The sequence below is a fragment of the Prionailurus viverrinus genome, chromosome B1, assembly GCF_022837055.1.
Source record: "Prionailurus viverrinus isolate Anna chromosome B1, UM_Priviv_1.0, whole genome shotgun sequence".
NCBI classification, from domain to species: domain Eukaryota; kingdom Metazoa; phylum Chordata; class Mammalia; order Carnivora; family Felidae; genus Prionailurus; species Prionailurus viverrinus.
In genome coordinates, this window is record NC_062564.1 from 150,609,281 (window position 1) to 150,628,155 (window position 18,875).

An 18,875-nucleotide genomic window follows, 5' to 3' on the forward strand; every position below is an offset into this window, starting at 1 on the left:
TTTTGTATCTATGTTAGAATTCTGTGACAGAGTCATGACGCATTCATTACCAACCATAGCCATATGACTGTGCTGCCCTGAACCTAAAGACAAAACAAACTCTAAATTGAAAGAAAACACCAGTGGTCCACACCTTCTTAGATCATCTGCTTTTTGGTTATTTTCTCTGCTCATATTGTTATGACGGGCTCCATTCAATGATTCATACATCTGTCAGAGCAAGGCTTATTAACACACATTTGCATATTTGGAGATTCTGTCTTTACCAGCATCTCTCTGCCTCAGCCTAGGCAGGCAAAAGAAGCAACCTTGATAGCTCATACACCGCATGATTTCTTCTCCCCTAAAACAAATGATCTATTTCCCTGAAGCCTGTTCAGGTCAGTCCTCCTAAGTCAGGTTGTCTTGGTTTTGTAAATGCAAAACTGGAGTAATAAAATCAAGCCAATGACATGGAGGAAGAAGATTCTGATAATTTTTCTATAATGTCAGCCTATATGCTTTATTCTTGCAATGGCTATTTGTTAAGAATAGAAAAGTCAAGACCTATCCTGACACTCCCTGAGGATTTGAAGATTAAGATTCAACATCTTTTGACCTAGCCCCTGTTAAGAGCAATTCCTTTGCCTCACAAACCATAATTTCATGCCCCACCTCTTTTTCTGTGTTGAGCTCATCACAGGCAAGCAGGAAGTCACTTTCAGACTGAATGCACTTTTTTTTTTCCTTATGCCGCTCCCCTGACTCACTCCCAAGTTCTGCTGTGAATCTGTGATAGGGCACCAGGATCTGCATTAATATATTCAGTTACTGGACATTTAAGTAATATATGTTGACTAAGCACCTACTCACTAAAAAAGGCCTTTGCTAAGTACTCCAGGTAATACAAAGATGGAGAAAAGCAAGCATGTGCAGTTGGGGGAAAGTGCTGTCAACAAAAACCAGAATATTTCATATCCTTGAAAAAAAAATTTTTAAGTAAATTTTTAAAAGTCCTTAAAGTATTTATATAATTTAGCCCAATAAGTTACTTTTCCTTTCCACTTATTTCAAGGAAACATTTAGCAGTGTAGTGAAAAATAAAAAGTATATTGGTGAAGGTGATCATTGAAAGAATCACCTACAGTTAAAACAAAGAAAACATCTAAATACATTGGGAGATGGTTTTAGTATTTTATGATAAATCTATTCAGTATAAGACGATTCACCCTTTAAATTGGAGCCATTAAAATTGGTAATAACTGATGAATCTATGTACTACATCTGCCAAGTTTTCTTTCAGTTTGAAATTACATCAAAATAAAAAATTATAATGTACATTTTATACAACTATTAGGTATATATACAGATACTAAAATAGTATATATAGCTACTAGAAATAAAAATGTAATAACACAGGGATATGCTTATAGAAATAACATTCGGTATAAAGAGCATAATACAAAGTTATATACTGTGATATAACTATATGAAAAAAACTTGTACATGTTAAAAGTACTTAAAGATTAATATGTAAAATGAAATGGTTTGTTTAGATAACTTTGTTCAAAAGTTATAAAAAATTTTGTTTTTACTAAAAAAAAAAAAAAACAACCAAAAATAAACAAAAAAACCCCGGAATATCAGACATGAGATATAGGATCCGATGGAAATATGTAAGTGAAGGGTAGAACGGTAGAGAGGAGCCCACTCCTTCCTGTCCCTCTTGTCTGATTTGCACATTATATAAAAAAAAAATGTGTAAGAAACTGAACACTTGTCTAGTTGAAGTCCTGGAGTGAATTCATTAGCCATTAGCTATCAGTGATTTACAAGATAAAGGCACAGAATCTGAGTTGAAAAGAATCCTCTAAAACCTTCTGATTTAGCTTTCTTTCTCAGTAAGTTGATGATATTCATAAAGGAATAAGTGATTTTTCTTCTTAGGCTACAGTTAGTTGGCAAAAAAGCTAAGACCAAAATTTAAGTTTTAATACCTGATCTAATTCAAATACACATTCTGATTCTTTAGCATGCAGTATTTCTCACAAAGTAACCTCAGCACAACCTTCCAGGTATATTTCCTACTCCTTCCCAACACATGTGATAGAAATGTCCTTTCTACTTCCATGCTGTTCCTGCCTCTGTGTTTTCATGGGTTCTGCCCTTGCCTGCAAACACTGCCGACATTCTCCATCCTTACCCTCACCCCACACTTGCTGTTTCTATGTTTTGCCATCTACTCATCTGCTAGCAGTAGTGAGTTAGAATATTTATTTCAAAACACATACTTGGAAAAAGACAAAGTCAATTTTAGTTCCAACTATTCTGCTTGCCTATCCCACAACTTTTACACCTATTCAATTACTTCTCTGTATCTCTGTTTCATATTCCGCGAGAAAAACAGTATTTTGTAACAGAGATGGGGAATTCGGAGGTAGTACTACCCATTAGTGTTTGGAAAATATTTTCTGATCATCCTCAGCTTGCTGTGGCAAAGAAGGAAGTGTATAACAATATAACACAGGCAAGAGTGTCATAAACTCTTGAATTAAAAATGACTAGAGTGTGTGGAGTAGTCGCAAGCTTTTGCAAAACAAAATACCTATCACCTGTTATCATGTTTAGTCACAATTTACCAGAATAAATAAAATTCTTACTGATTTGTGAAATTCCCTGTTTCTGATTCCATTCTACAAGTCATACTATTGGTTCAAGTTGATTCCTTCAGACTTGTTTAACAAGTTAGATTTTAATTACGTGGGATTTCCTCCTTTGTTTTCAGCTCCTTCATAGATCACACATAATACATAGAGTCATTCATTTGAGTAGAAATCTCAGAGAAGTTGGATAGGCAGAAGAAAGGACCTCTTCATTATTAAGGATTAAAATGTATAGGTAAGTCCCGTTTTTGTCTCTGTGGTTTTAGAAGTTTTATTATATCTTAGAGCATGTGAAAAATATACAGAAGCTGAAGAAATTTTGGCTGTGTCTAACAATCTTTTCCAGCAACTTCACTGAAACTTATAGATATTGTTTACATAATATGTTTGATGTTGTTTAAATAAGGTGTTTGGCTGACTGATTTTTTTTTTACAAAATTAGTAAACCTAAAGAGACGGCTTAGGATTATTAGGATTATGAAAACATATCTTTAAATAAGGAAGTGTATTTGTTTTCTCATGCTTAACTTTTCAAAAAGTGATGAGTGGATTTTAAAAATGTAATCAGTAAAAAATTCTTCTGTTGTTTTAGAATTTTTCCATGATTCTGTATTTTGACTTTTGTATAGCTACTAGCTATATGTAATGAACCTGAAACCTGAAGTCTTCTTTAAGAAAATAAGATAGTATTTGTTTACTTTTCATAAACTTACCATATCCTTATTTTCAAGTAAATTGTTATTGATACTTAAGAAAAAAATAGTACTTGTTCAGTTTTCTTTTTAATGAATATTTATTTTCATACACATTTACATAAAAGGAGCAACAAACTGGTCTAATCCAAAATCAGATTGTACAATCTCAAAAATCACTATACAATTTGATATGTTTATATGTGTACCTATGATTATACCTATTGTTCATTTTGTTTTTCCATGAACACAGAAAACCTGATACTAAGCCATTTAAAAAGTCATTTAAAAAATGTGCTAAATAAAAACATTAGCAATAGATTGGCTACATTAAGTGTAGTTGAGTTTACTTTAAATCTACCAAACTTTAGAAAACTCAATGAAAACTTAGATCATTTTAATAAAATATATATACAATTATGTGCATTTGAATATACATAAATACACAAATGAAAAATAGGTAACTATGTAAGTTTCTAACAACAATAAAGAATAATATATAAATAAAATAATTTCATACTCAACAGATATGATGAATTCATTAAAAGGGTTTAAAATCTATGAATTTATACATTGTATCTGTCCTCACTGTATGCAAAAAGTCACAGAGTTGTATTTACTCATCGACTATCACATCACAGAGCTCTACATGTGAGAAAGTCTATTGAGGAATATAAAATACTAACTACTAATCATGCTTGTTGTATTAAAGTGGTAAGCTTATTAATTACATTTTTCCATTATTTTTAAACTATCTATAACAATGTAACATTGTTTTGGTAATCAAAATACAGTTTGAAATGCATTTGGCTGAAACATTTTTATTTTAATTTTGTAAAGAAATTTCTCTAATTTTTCAAAAATTGGCCCTTATAAGGAGCTAAAGGTGCATCAAAATATCATTCAAAGGAAAATATAGAAAGATATAAAAACAATGCAAATAATAAAAGAGTGTACAATTTCAGAATACCTCGATCTAATTCCTAAATTGATCCACCTTACGTGAAATACGACACTCAATCAGAACCAAATTTTCCAATCACAAAAGACTCTTCTTTGAAGCCTTGATTTCTACAGATCACAGTCTGAAATATTTTATCTTTTAAATAGCCTGCACTACAAAAAATCAATCTGTGCTCCTTTTTTAACCTAAAATATATATAATTGCCAATTAGTTTTGTTCATGGATTGGTTGGGTTCATATATCATGACCCGGGCTGAAATCAAGAGTCAGATGCTCAGCCAGCTGAGCCACCCAGGCATCCCATGGATTGGTTGGTTTTTATGAGAATGAGATCATCAGAGTTACCATGCCAAATTGATGAAATTTTGAAAATAGTTTATGGATTCTCAACTATCAATTTGAGGATCCATGCCTAAAAACTAGTGCCTTCTGTCAACCTGAATAAAGAGCAGACTTCTCAGTGGAAAGGTGAAAGAGTATTCAAATGGGCTGGGGAGTTAAAAATTAGGCAAATTTTCACTCTGACAATTTTACTTTAAAGCCAAGACATCTGCCTGAGTTTAACATTACAAGGGATGAATTAAAACATACAGTTTCCTTCTCTGCTAGAATATTCCCATCAGCATAAAGTCATGCCATACTATCTCCAATTTAAATCTCAAACTCCACGATTTTCCAATTCCTTCATATGCTCTGAAAAAGCATGGTATCCAAATTGGGTAAAAGAAGGGAAATAAAAGTGTATAATATGTTTTTCAGGTAATTGTAGGCAATTTTTAGGGAATTTTTGGTATATTTCTAGGTAAATTCTGTGATATATTTTGGTTGAGAATGGGCTCTCTTGGATGGTTTGATTACTTTTATATATACATTAACCCCCCAGACCCCTCCAGGTTGTCCTTTCCTAAAGGTTGCAAAAATGCTGTGTTCCTATCTTCATCTACCTTGTTCATCCCTCTCCAAAGAAAGAAATCCTACCACAGGGCCCAAGAATCTGTACAGCTATGTTATCGTGATATAATAATTATTCATTTTAAATCCTTGGGTATTCCAGATTTTGTCAAGTTTACACAAGGAGTGTCTATGTCCACTAGATTACATAAAAAGTATGAAATACAGTTTGGAAAACAGGATAAAGATTTACAATCTGGAATTCAGAATGTAGTTTAAGGAAAGACTTAAAGGTAAGGGAGCATATCTCAGCTCAGGAACAGACAAGTCTTAGCAGAAAGCCTTAAACCATAACAGATCCTATTTCCATTTTCTTCCCATTTGTCTGTGCTTGTGATACAATGAACTGTCTAAACAGACATGCCGAAGCCAATCAGGTGCTCTGCCTTCTACCAGCTCAAAACAACATGAGACAAAAGTAGGAGGAAAAAACCATATCTGTCAAAAACATATTCCAAACTCTGCCTGTTGCTTCAATCCTGCTTTACAAATTGCTATTTTAACTTTCATAAACCATGCTTTAAATTATAAATCATTAGCAAAGACTATATGTCTTAATAGAAATTAGACAAGTGGGTATCAACTTATCTTTACAGACACAGCACCCAAAAATAGTGAACTTAAAGTTCAAGTTTTTGCCCACAAAACCCCCAGGCTGCATACCAAAACACTTGCCACACTTGGCCAGACTTTTTCTAATGGTGGTACATGCTGGGAGGTGGGGACATGGCATTACAATACATAGGAGGTAGGCTACAATTAGTCACCTAGGATCATATATTCTCCAACAAATTCTCTCATGTCCATTTTCTTAAAAGAAAAATTTTTTTAACGTTTTTATTTATTTTTGAGACAGAGAGACACAGAGCATGAATGGGGGAGGGAGAAAGAGAGAGGGAGACACAGAATCGGAAGCAGGCTCCAGGCTCTGAGTCATCAGCCCAGAGCCCCACGCGGGGCTCGAACTCGAACTCAGAACTCACGGACTGAGAGATCGTGACCTGAGCTGAAGTCGGACGCTTAACCAACTGAGCCACCCAGGCGCCCCTCTCATGTCCATTTTCAATTTGTCCTCTAGAAGGCACTGCCAAGTTATTTCCTAGAAATTTGTTACTTACCTGATTTTATGCTGCTTCAGCCCCCAACATGGCTATGGTTGATACCCGTAAAATAAGTCATGAATCAACACCTACTATTATAAGGAAACTTAAAGATATTCAATCCAATTCCTTAAATCCAATTTCTCCAACTACAAGGATCCCATTCTCTTGAGCAAAGAAAACGTCAGTTTTTCAAAGTATGCTTTAAGTCTAAATACAGCATATGTTCATGATATGTAAAATAGAAGCACCATTCCAAGTCTAAAGCCATTCATTGGATAACTATCCAAAATGACTGAAAATAAGATTGACTTTGGGAAAGTTTACACATGGATGACTAACTCAGCAGAAAGAAAATGGCAGATTCTATTGAATACTTATAGTATCCATTTGCCAGAGATATGAACAAGTGTTTCAGTGATTAATAAAAGGATAAGTAACCTCAAGGTTTAAGGAAATATATTAAAAACAGCCATTGAACATATTTTTTCTAACCTAGACAAATTTTTACCCAGACAATCTTACTTCTTAGCCAGGATATCTGCCTGAGTTTAATATTACAAAGAATGAATTAAAGCTTACCATTTGTTTCTCTGCTGGAATACTCCCATACGATTTCCAGTTTAAAAAACAAAAAACAAAAAAATCCTTCCTAGACCTACATTCCCTCTCCAGCTAGTGCTTTATTTCTCATTTCCTCCCTTCAACAGCAAAACTCTGCCAAAGGTTTGTCTAGACACACTGTCTCCATTTCTATTTCCTTCTTCACTACTTTTCTTTTTTTAATTTTTTATTGTGAAATATATTGCATAAAGACTAATTTTTAAAATGAACCTCAAGGCAGTCATCATTTATTAAGAAAAATAGCATCACCAGTATTTTTGAAGACTGTGGCCCCTCCCCAACTGCATCCTGTCTACTGACTGTGTTCTCCCGACCTGGCCCAATCTGTTATCTGGCATGTTATCTAAATGTCCTTGATTTTCTTTGTGATTTTACTGCTCATAGATAGATCCCCAAATAACATATAATTTAGTTCTACCTACATTTAAATTAATATAAATGGAATCAAAATTATGTTTTAATAAAGTAGGTAGTAATAATTTATTCATTCACAAGCGATATGATATTCCATTGTAAGAATATATTCTAACTTACATAGTCACCCTTATGGTATTTTGCCATTACAAATACTGTAGCTTTAAACATTCTCAAATGAATCCTGTGGTACAAGTGTTCAAGAGTTTCTCCTGAAAATGGCTTTTCTGGGTCATAGAGTGTGTGCATATTTATCTTTAACCTACTCTCTCTTGTCCCACTGCAAAAAGTTTCTTTTCCCTATGGCTCTGAAATAGCGCATGTCCAGATCTTCAGAGATTGTCTGCATTGCAAAATCCAATGGTCAGGTCTCAACACTCATTTTTACTTAATAGCTCCAGAATAGATCATTCCTTCCTTGAAACACGATCTTCATAAAGCTTCCAAAACACCATTGTCTCCTGAATTTAATCCTATCCCATTGGTCAAACTTTCTGAATTTATGTTATTGGATTATTTTCATTTTCCTACTGCCCAAATTCTGAGTAATTTGAGGTACAATTTCTCTTCTGTAGCTATACCTACTTTCTGTATGATTCCAACTAGTTCCACGGTTTTCACTACTATGTAAGCTTATGGTTTCCAAGGGCAAGTACTGTTCCCTCAAGTCCTCAATCATTCATTGGGAAACCCAAAATGTTCTTTCTTGAAAACAAGTTTTAATTCAATGTGGCAAAATAAGCCATTTTGAATCCTACATATCCATGCACTTTATCTTTAAGTCTTTTATGATATTTATACTCCATAAAGGATACTGCATTCATTCATTCATTATTCATCCATTTAAAAAATACCCACTTTTTCAGTGGCTAATAGTGGCACTGAAACCTTGTGGGGTGCTAGACATACAGAATGGAACTGAAAGGACTTGACCCTGCTTTCATGTTTATTGGTAAGACAGGCACTAAAAAATTTAAACAAGCAAGTACCTAACTAATTATAGTTGTGGTAAGTACTACAGAAAAAAGCTTGGGGGTGGCTTTTATTAATTAAGATAAATTGAAGCAATTTTCATTGAACATATTTATTCTATGGAAATCTCAACAGAGCAAAAGGTAGTCTTTGTTGAAAATCACAAACTTTCTGGCCAGGAGGCAACCTTTATAGTGATTGATATGAAAATATGTGGTCTCATTTTTACTTTTTTAATAGGATGATATTAAAATAAGTATTGTAATAGAGGAAACTAGCCATTTATGGAAGGTTTCTCTAAGGGAGTATTATTTAATCAGAAACTTAAGTGCAGGCATGAAACAGATTATGCTAGTCATTAAACACCATAAAAGGGAGTTGGGATTATATCTTGATAGAAATGTAAAACTGTTAAAGGTTTGGTGAGGGCAGAGATACTACTATGCTAGGATTTTTAAAAGACCATTCTGGCTGTCTGCAGGGAATGATCCTTGGGGAAAGGAGAGACACCCATTGATGAAGGAAGACCAGTTGGAGGCTAGTGCAGTATTTCAGAAAAAAAAATGAAGATGGAATGGACAAATGTGGTGGGAGTGCCGATAAAACTGGAGACAGACATAAGAAGCAGAAAGGATGGGCACTGGCACTTGACTGGGGATGAGAGAGGTGTTGAGGATGAGCACTGGGTGTTGTATGGAAACCAATTTGACAATAAATTATATAAAAAATAAAAATAAATAAAAAACATGAAAAGGCAAATTTGAAAAAAAAAAAGAGAGAGAGAGGTGTTGAGTAGGACTTTCAGTTTTTCTACATGAGTAACTTGAGAGATATTGGTATCATTTACTGAAAAAGAAATGCCAACAATGGGCTGTTTGATGGGGCAGAAACAGGTTACAAGTGCTAGAAGGGAGAAGACAATAAATTCAGCTTTAGAAATGCTGAGTTCTAGACACCAAGTGAGAATATGTAAAGGATGTAGTTGAAGACTTTGGCTTGAAAATCATGTGTAGATCAGTGTTTCTCAGAGTGTATAATATTTCAGAGTGTATAATCTCCATCTGAATCCCCTAAGGCAATTAAGTGTTATATTTGAGAGATGAATCACTAAATTCTACTCCTGAAATCATTATTATACTATACGTTAACTAACTTGGATTTAAATAAAATTTAAAAATTAAAAAAAAACAATGAAGGTTTCTGAGTAGCAAGACCAGACCCACTGAAACAGTTTACCTGGATATTGGATACAGGAATCTTTTGTTTTTCCAAGCTTTTCAGTTGATTCTCATGCACACAAACACTTGAGAGCTGTTGGTTTAGATGGTAATTGAAGCTGATTGCATGAGATCAGCTAGAGAGAAAAGAGAACACCCAGACAGAGCATGAAGAAACATAAGACACCTAAGGCTGAATACAGGAGAAGCAGCCAACAAGACATTTAAGAGGAGGAACCAGAAAGCTAGAGTGTGAAATCATGGGAGAAAAAAAAAAGACAGTGTTTCAACAAAAAAAGGAACTGTCAATAGTGCCAAACGCTGTTACCAGATATGTCCTAGCCTTCCTCAGAAAGACAGGACTGCCTCGTGGCAAAGACAATTCTTTGGCCATTTTTAAGATGTCCCCAATGCCTAGCAGAAGGGCATTGTAAGTATTCAATAGCTATTGATTTTCCTAACGTTTATTTAATAAACACTGTTAATAGAGTGCCTACCATGTCCTGGGTTGCAAAAAAAACAATAAAATAACAAAGAAGGGGCACTGACAAAGTCAAGAGGCTTCATAGCAGCACTTAAACTCTCTGTAGATCAGTTTATTCTTTTGCATAACGGGAAGTCGGAGTGGTTATTCCTGAAATTCTCTTCCATTGTTAACATTATGTGATTATACAGAATGTTACCACTCTTGAGAAATGCCATAATAAAAAAAATATATTATTTGCAGCTAAAGCTGGGTTCTACCTAAAAGAAGAATGTAGAATTTACCATTTATTGAACACAGGCCAGAGTTCTAAATACTTTTACAAATAGTATCCCATTTAATCTCACAGCCCTCCTTGGCATGTGATTGTCTTCATTTTATAAATGAGGAAAAACTAAAGCCCAGAGAGGTTTTATCACTTGCCAGCCATCAGCTGGTCTGTCTGATTACAAAAGTCATATCACTATTGTACGATATTATCTTACATTGTCTTTTTTTTTTAATGTTTATTTATTTTTGAGACAGAGACAGAGTGCGAGCAGGAGAGGGGCAGAGAGAGAGGGAGACACAGAATCCGAAGCAGGCTCCAGGCTCTGAGCTGTCAGCACATAGCTCGATGCGGGGCTCAAACCCACGAACTGTGAGATCATGACCTGAGCTGAAGTCGGACGTTCAACCGACTGAGCCACCCAGGCGCCCCTATCTTACATTATCTTATATTACTTGTGTAGCAATTAAAAATACAGGCTTCTGGACAGGGCTAGTGCTTCATTGAATACTTATATAAAAATAGAAGAAACCCAGTAAATGGATGCATTGGTTCAGGAGACAGAAAAGAACCCCTATGTGTGTGGCTCTTAATGCCCATGTTAGGAGCCATGTTCACAGAGTAAACAGGGCCTCATCCCTGTACAGCTCCACTTAAACAACAGACCATTAAAAACTTTGAGAGATACAGTGGAGAATTAATTATAAGCAGTGCCTGCCCTCATTTATTTGATTGACCAAGCACCAACACAGGGCCCAATGCCAGATGTAATTCTAGCTGTGTTAACAAATGTTTAACTCATTTGTCCTCACAACAGTCTGGAGGTACTACTGGTATCTTCAGTTTGCAGATAAGGACATTAAGGAGAAATTAGGTGAGTTCCCAGGTTCATATAGTAAGCAAATGGCAGAAGTGGAATTTGTACCCAGTTTGTCCACCTTCAGAACCTATGTTCTTAACTGCTGCCTCTCATGGTGCTTACCATCTACTAGGAAGCAGGGATATGAAGATGGGGAGATGGATGGGACCTTGTAAGCAGACAGACTTTCTTAAGAAATAGTGTTTGCAAAAACAGCGTGGGCAGTAAAGGTAAGAAAACCTACTAATAGAGTGGTCATGGAAATTTAGAAGGAGCCACCCTTGTAAAGGAGGAAAGAACAGTGTGAAGGTAACAAGTAAATTCACTGATTGTTTGTTCAATGACAAAAGAGAAAACTGGAGTCCAGAGGAGTGATTTGCCTCACGTCAAGCAGTTTTTCTGACCACTTCAACAATGTTCTACCCCCACTATACATATTGTTTCCCAACATAAACCATATGTCTGAATTTTTCCTATGCTCCAAGGGACATATTCTATTGTGTAGGCCTCAAAAATATTAGGATCAGTGACCTTGGAATTCTGTTCATTTCATTATGACATAAAACCATCATGGGAAAATAATACTGAGAATCTCAATTCTTTCCTCTGCTTCTGTAGACAAACTGGGCAATAAGCCACTAGAATTAAATTCAGGGGGCGCCTGGGTGGCTCAGTTGCTTAAGCATCCAACTTCAGCTCAGGTCATGATCTCATAGTTCGTGGGTTCGAGCCCCACATCAGGCTCTGTGCTGACCGCTCAGAGTCTGGAGCCTGCTTTGGATTCTGTATCTCCCTCTCTCTCTGCCCCTCCCTTGTTCGCGTTCTGTTTCTCTCTCTCTCTCTCTCTCTCTCTCTCTCTCTCAAAAATAAATAAACATTATAAAAAACTTTAAGAAGTACTAAACAGCTCCAACTACAATGAAATTCAACAGGTACGTGGTAGTCTCTCAAGTATCCAAAACGGAGAGAGAGGCACAGCAAGAAGCCTCCTTGTATATTTAAATATGAATAAGCGTGTCTTCTAAGCTGGGAGTGCAATAGTTCCCATGCTCTCCTGCAGAAACACTTAATGCCTTGGGCAAGTTAGAACTCACAGAGCAGCATTTTCTTAACTGAGTGCTGGGAACATTGTGATCCTCAAAATGTTAGGTATTTCAGGAATAAATACTTCTGTGCTCAAATAAGCTTGGGAAAACTCTAATATCTAGTCAGCTTAGGGTGCATATGGGAAGAAAGAATCAGCAGAATTAGGGAATGTGCAAAGAACAAATGGGTTTTGTCACATCTCAGCTTGAATTTAAATATAAGCTATTTTTTCTGGGATTTCTTGGCCTTTTTTCCCCACCCTGACATATGATAGTAATATGTGTGACACACCCCCAGGGATCTAACCAGGCTTATAAGCAATTCACCATGCACTACTTGTAACTCCACCCAAAAATATAAGAAAACACAAATCAGTAAGAGGAATGTTATGCCAGAATTATCAACTCTAAATTGTGTAAGAAGTAAATTATTTCAAAACTCTGATGCTTTAACTATTATTTGTAACAAATCACTTGCTATCAACAATAATACACCACTGTATTCCAATACTTCACTGAGAATTGCATGGCAATGGCATTGAAACTTGAACTGAATTGGGGCGCCTGGGTGGCTCAGTTGGTTGAGCGACTGACTTCGGCTCAGGTCTTGATCTCATGGTTTGTGAGTTTAGGCCTTGCATTGGGCTCTGTGCTGGCAGCTCAGAGCCTGGAGCCTGCTTCTGATTCTGTGTCTCCCTCTCTCTCTGCCCCTCCCCCACATGCTTTCTGTCTCTCTTGGCCTCTCAAAAATAAAGAAAACTAATAAAAATTTTTTTAAAAAAAAAGAAACTTGAACTGAATGGATTATTGAAAACTTTTCTGCTTCTGTGAGTTTAAGCCACTCTGTCAATTATTCTCTGACAGTTTGGTAATTTTGTTATTGCAATAAGTTAATAATCAATAAAATATGGATATAATTTTTAACAGCTTTATTGAGATGTAATTCCAGAACATAAATATCACCTATTTAAGTGTATGATTCAGTGGTTACTGGCATATTTATGGAGTTGTACAACCAACACCAAAATCCAATTTCGGAACATTTTCATCACTGCAACAGATACATTTAAGTTTAAATTTTTTAAACTACTCATTTCCCAAAGAGCACTTTGACAATAAAATATCACATATTTATACTGCCATATTTCCTTGTAATTTTCGGAAAGTTGGCAAATAATGTTGGTGCCAATAAAGGTTACAGATCTTCAGCCAAAAATAAGGAAAAAAAGGAAAGGAAAAGAAGGGAAAGAAGAGAATGAAGGCAGAAAATAAAACTTGTTTATTGAAAACTCAAACCAGATAGGTAAAAAAATTCTATTTGGAGGAAAATAGACAAGGAAACAAATCTTCAACTAAATAATTGTTTCTTGCTTAGGACCTGCTCTAGGTTCAATAGCTCTGTCAATAATTACACTTTCTAGAACTCAGAAGGAATACTAACATTGAACAGCAGTGCCCTCTATAGTACACTAGGTTCTCCCTAACATTAATTATCAAGGAGATAGGTAACCTGGGTCAGGAATTTCTCTGTCATGACTGTTGGTGAAACACCAGGCGTATATTCTTCTTTAATGATTGAATCAACAAAACATTGCTCCTATAACTTTGTGGATTTGATGATTTCTAGAGAAATACACTTAAAATGTCAGCATCATGAAGTGTGAGAAGAAATATTTCCATCTGTTCTGTTGTTTTCAAATCACCTAGGTAGCTCACCTTTATACACCACGCTACCATCTACCATAATGCCACTGTGCCCATTTGCACACTGAGAAGGCTCCATAATCTCAGTGATGGAAGCAAGAACCCACCCTTTGGGCAGCTGTAGAGTTCCAGCAAAGATTACTTTCCTTATAAAAGCGAGTGTATATTAAGCATAGCAGGGCAGTAAACAGAATATGCCTCCAAGTCCTTAACTGACTCTCTAAGTCAGGAGTCTTCAGACATCTTCTATTAATAATTACACAAGAGGGGCGCCTGGGTGGCGCTGTCGGTTAAGCGTCCGACTTCAGCCAGGTCACGATCTCGCGGTCCGTGAGTTCGAGCCCCGCGTCGGGCTCTGGGCTGATGGCTCAGAGCCTGGAGCCTGTTTCCGATTCTGTGTCTCCCTCTCTCTCTGCCCCTCCCCCGTTCATGCTCTGTCTCTCTCTGTCCCAAAAATAAAATAAACGTTGAAAAAAAAAAAAAAAAAATAATTACACAAGACTGATTCTACAGTGTAAATCTCCTAACTGCATGTCTTTTTCCATATTCCCCTTAGAAATCTTTTACAATGAGAGAATTGAACACTATGCTCAGAAGTTTAAAGTCAATTAAAGGAATCTTTCATATCTCAAATCTTCTATTTCAAAAACATGGCTGATGTTAGAACAAAGGAAATCTCACAAAAGAAGAAATAATTTTTAATTACAAAAATTTAAATGCCTGCCTTACTTATTACAGAAACATAAAGTGAACACTATTAACAAAACTGAAAATATTACAAAATTGAAACTATTTTTCAACTTAGCAGGGTCCAAATAAATTAAGATTTAATACACTATGATAAAGTATAATTTACAATATTTTCTTTCTCTAGTAGTTGTTTAATGCAGCCTCAATCACTAGGACCCAGTGAAATTTTTCTAAATCAGTTAATAATTGTGATAACTTATCTTGAAATACATTTCAATGCTATAATAAAAATAATAAAATGAAAAAAGAATGCCCATGGATTTCCAGTATATGAAAATGAATCCTTCAAGTTTAAGACCAGTTAGACAAAGTATGAATAGAGCACCATTAGGAAAGGCATTTTTTTCCCTCAACAGTAAAGGTAGATTTTTCCTCTTGGGGCCACACTCTCTCATGGGATTCATTCTATGACCTCAATTTATTTAAAAGAGGCTCAGTTCCAGAGTACAGCCTGAGTCCTAAGAAAGAAAAAACTTAACAAGCCAGTGAAGGAATTGAGACCACACTCTTAGCTTTATTGGCAGCAGGGTCTTACAAACCATCAACTCCCAACTCCACGACTTCAAACACACACACACACACACACATCTACCTATTAGTCATTTGTTCATATGAACTTGCAAATTTGGTGAGAAGAATTTGAATCCCGGATTGACTTTCCCTACAAATAACAGATTCCAGGACTTCAACACATCATTTCAGGTCTGCTATATACAGTTGTGAAGTTTGTGCAATGCACTAAATTGCATGGCTTGGGGGAAGATTGGAAGCTGAGATGGAGGCTGTGCTCCCTGGCAAGCTGTCTGTCCCAGAGTGTTGCTGCATGCAGCCCAAGGAGCAGCTTTCATAATTGTCTCTGTGTCCCAGAAAAGCTGCCTTTTCCTAATTCTCATCAAAGTATTACATAAGTTAGCTCAGGTCCTCCACCACTTGCCCAGCCTCTGTAGCCTCAGGAAGCATAAAGTGATTTATATCTCCAAGGAATATAAACTTATTTCAATGCTACCCAAGAGAAAAATAAATTGGCAAGTAAATCATTGATTTAAAAGAAAGTCACGTAGTGCATTCCAAAGGTACACAGACATAAAGTGGTGTGGGTTTGTGATTCAAGGATAAGATTCTTATCTTCCAAATTAACCTCGAGTTTTCAGAATGCACCATGGTTTAATGAAATAAATATATTCAAGAAGTCTTAAAACTGTGTCAATGACTCTGCCATCATCTAGTTGTATAATGGGAATAATCCTCTTGTGTCTCTCTCTTTCTTGCACCTAAGTTTATCAAGAACAGAAAAATTAAGAAAGAAAGAAAGAAAGAAAGAAAGAAAGAAAGAAAGAAAAATGTTGGACTAGATCAGTGAAAATTTACTGGAAATAGGAGCAGGGGATCCTTTTCTCCCATCCCAAATTCAAACAGAAAAGCTATTCCATTTAATCTGTTTTCCATTATTGAACTTGCAAGCAAGACCTTGTTTGAACAAAGTGTTTCTCAACCTAAAAAAATTAAAACGTTGAATTAGATGTCTACTGCCTGCCTAGTGGAACCATTTCAGAGTCTTCATAACTCCAATGCATAATGTAGATACACACACATATATATTCAAATATACGTGTTTGTATATCCTATAACACAAAGTCTATAGAAATATTTTGAACTTTCCATTTCTTAGCATCAGCAATAAGGTAGGGGATAGAAATGGATAACAACAACATGATAATTAACATAAAAATCTCCTCCCATCTGATGTGGACATTTGAAGTTTGAGCTTGACAGACCTGGATTCACATTCCAGCTCTGTCATTTACTAGCTGAGTAAGTAAGCCTCTATTTCATCATCTGTAAACTAGGGTTATTTACAAGGATTAAATTCAATGATGTAGAAAAAGTCAATACAGTGCCAGGTACATGGTAAGCACTCATTAGATGGCAGAGATTATTCTCCAATCTACATTTTGTCAGTATTTAAAATAAAAATGCACATCACACAATCCTATATGAAGTCCTTCCAAACTATAAATTATTTTTAAATCCTTCTTTGCAGTGTCACTCACCATTTTTTTCCATAAACAAACCTGATGCCGACTCTGGGATGGGTATTATGCTAGGGATGGGGCATGTCCTGACAGACAAGATGCAGGTCTACTTTTCATGAGATACAGCCTGGAGGTGGGTGCAGGAAAGAACGTTGTTTCCCACATGAAGGGATAAGGACTAGAAGAGGGAAATTCATTGGACATTATGAGATCAGATGAGGGGAAGCTAGGGGAGAAAAAGGCATCTACCTGGAGGGAAAATAAAGATGGTTAAATTATCTTCAGAATAAAAGGGGAATCTGCCAGGAAGTTGAGGTATCACATTTTCTAGACAAAGGGTCATCACACTGACGTGGCTGTCCCATTTGGTCTGGCTGGGGTTAAGCGGGCACATGAGGATACGACAGAAGATGAAGCTGCAGAGGTGACTATGAAGAGCTTTCAATGCCACGTGGAAGGTTTGGATGCCATCCTGAGGAGCTTGACAAGCTATAGATAATTTTTCAAATGAGATAGGGGAGGGGGAGAAAGTCAGAACCTAAGATTTAAACTCAAAAAGTCCCTGGAAGGATTTTAAAGGGTTGATCAGAAAGAAACAAAAATCCTGAATTCAGTCTAGAGCCCTTCCTTTCCCATATCTCATAAATGAATCATCAGCAAATCCTCTAGGATCTAAATTAAAAATATATCCAAACTCTGACATTTCTCTTACCACCTCCACTGCTCCCATGCTTGTCTCAACTAGTATCATGTCCCACCTCAACTACTGAATAACAAGTTATCTGCCCTCCATCCTATCACCCAGAGTGATCCTATTAAAGAAATAGATCCGGGGCGCCTGGGTGGCGCAGTCGGTTAAGCGTCCGACTTCAGCCAGGTCACGATCTCGCGGTCCGTGAGTTCGAGCCCCGCGTCAGGCTCTGGGCTGATGGCTCAGAGCCTAGAGACTGTTTCTGACTCTGTGTCTCCCTCTCTCTCTGCCCCTCCCCCGTTCATGCTCTGTCTCTCTCTCTGTCCCAAAAATAAATAAAAAACGTTGGAAAAAAAAAAAAGAAATAGATCTGACGTCACTCCTTTGCTCAAAACATCAAAGACTTTTTATTTAACTCAGAAGGCAGACCCAAGCCCTTACATGAAAAGCCCTAAAAGATCTGCCCCACCGCTGACTCCTACTCTTACCTTATTTCCCTCTCATGCCCTCTACCTCTACCTTGCTCATTCCACCCCAGTCCAGCTGCCCCCCTTGCTCTTCTTCAGATTTACCAGGTGAGCTCCTGGCTCAGAGCCTGCTGTTCCCTCCGCCAAAATCATTCTTCTCCTGGTTTCTTCTTGCATTAACTAATTAATGATTGAGTAGTTAATGGAAGAAGGGAGACCAGTTAAGAGGCATTTCAAGCAATATAAGTCAGGTGATAACAGTCAAAATTAAGAACAAAATAGATTAAAATAGGAAAAAAAATTTAGGTATAAGATAAGCACTGTTTGGTGATCTCTTGAATGTGGAAAGTGACTAAGAGGGAGCAGGTGCAGCTAATTCCTAGGTCTCCAACTTAGAATACAAGGTAGATAGCAGTGACATTCACCAATTTTAGAAACAGTGCAGAGTAAGTGTAGTGCTGGGGAGAAAATTCAGTTTTGAACTGAACTGTTATATTTAAGGAGGTTTTAAAACATCTATAAGGTGTCTGGTGATAATTGGCAGTAATGGCATGGAGCTCAAAAACAGAGGTCTGGGCTAAAGATCTATCCTAGAAAATATTATCCTATAGAACATTTGCTAAAACCATGACATAAAGTATGATTACTCAGGAAGAATGCTTCGTAGGAGAAGACAACTGTGGACCAAACCTTTGTTACTAAGATATCTGAAATCTTATTTAAAAGGACACAAAATTGTCTAAAAGTCCTTTATATACATATCATGTGCATCTGAATTTGCAGTTACCCTGTCACTGTTTTCCTCCATTCTTTCAGATAATGGAAATTATTGCCAATGGCTCTATTAATCCACAGCCCTATAATGGTTGTAAGTATGTGTCAATAGCAAAGATTAATTACTACAGTAGTCCCATATAAATTTGATATATTAATGTAAGACTTACTTTCAAATTAAAAT

General features: G+C 36.3%; 1 protein-coding gene across 1 annotated transcript in view; it reads left to right on the forward strand.

Moving 5' to 3' along the window:
- The window catches only part of LOC125164879 (transmembrane protease serine 11D-like), a 76,079-nt gene that overhangs the window by 22,539 nt on the left and 34,665 nt on the right, over nt 1-18,875 (forward strand). The window contains exon 4 of the mRNA XM_047857616.1: nt 18,734-18,785. Within this exon, the coding sequence (XP_047713572.1) occupies nt 18,734-18,785 (52 nt within the window). The remainder of the gene's footprint in view (nt 1-18,733; nt 18,786-18,875) is intronic.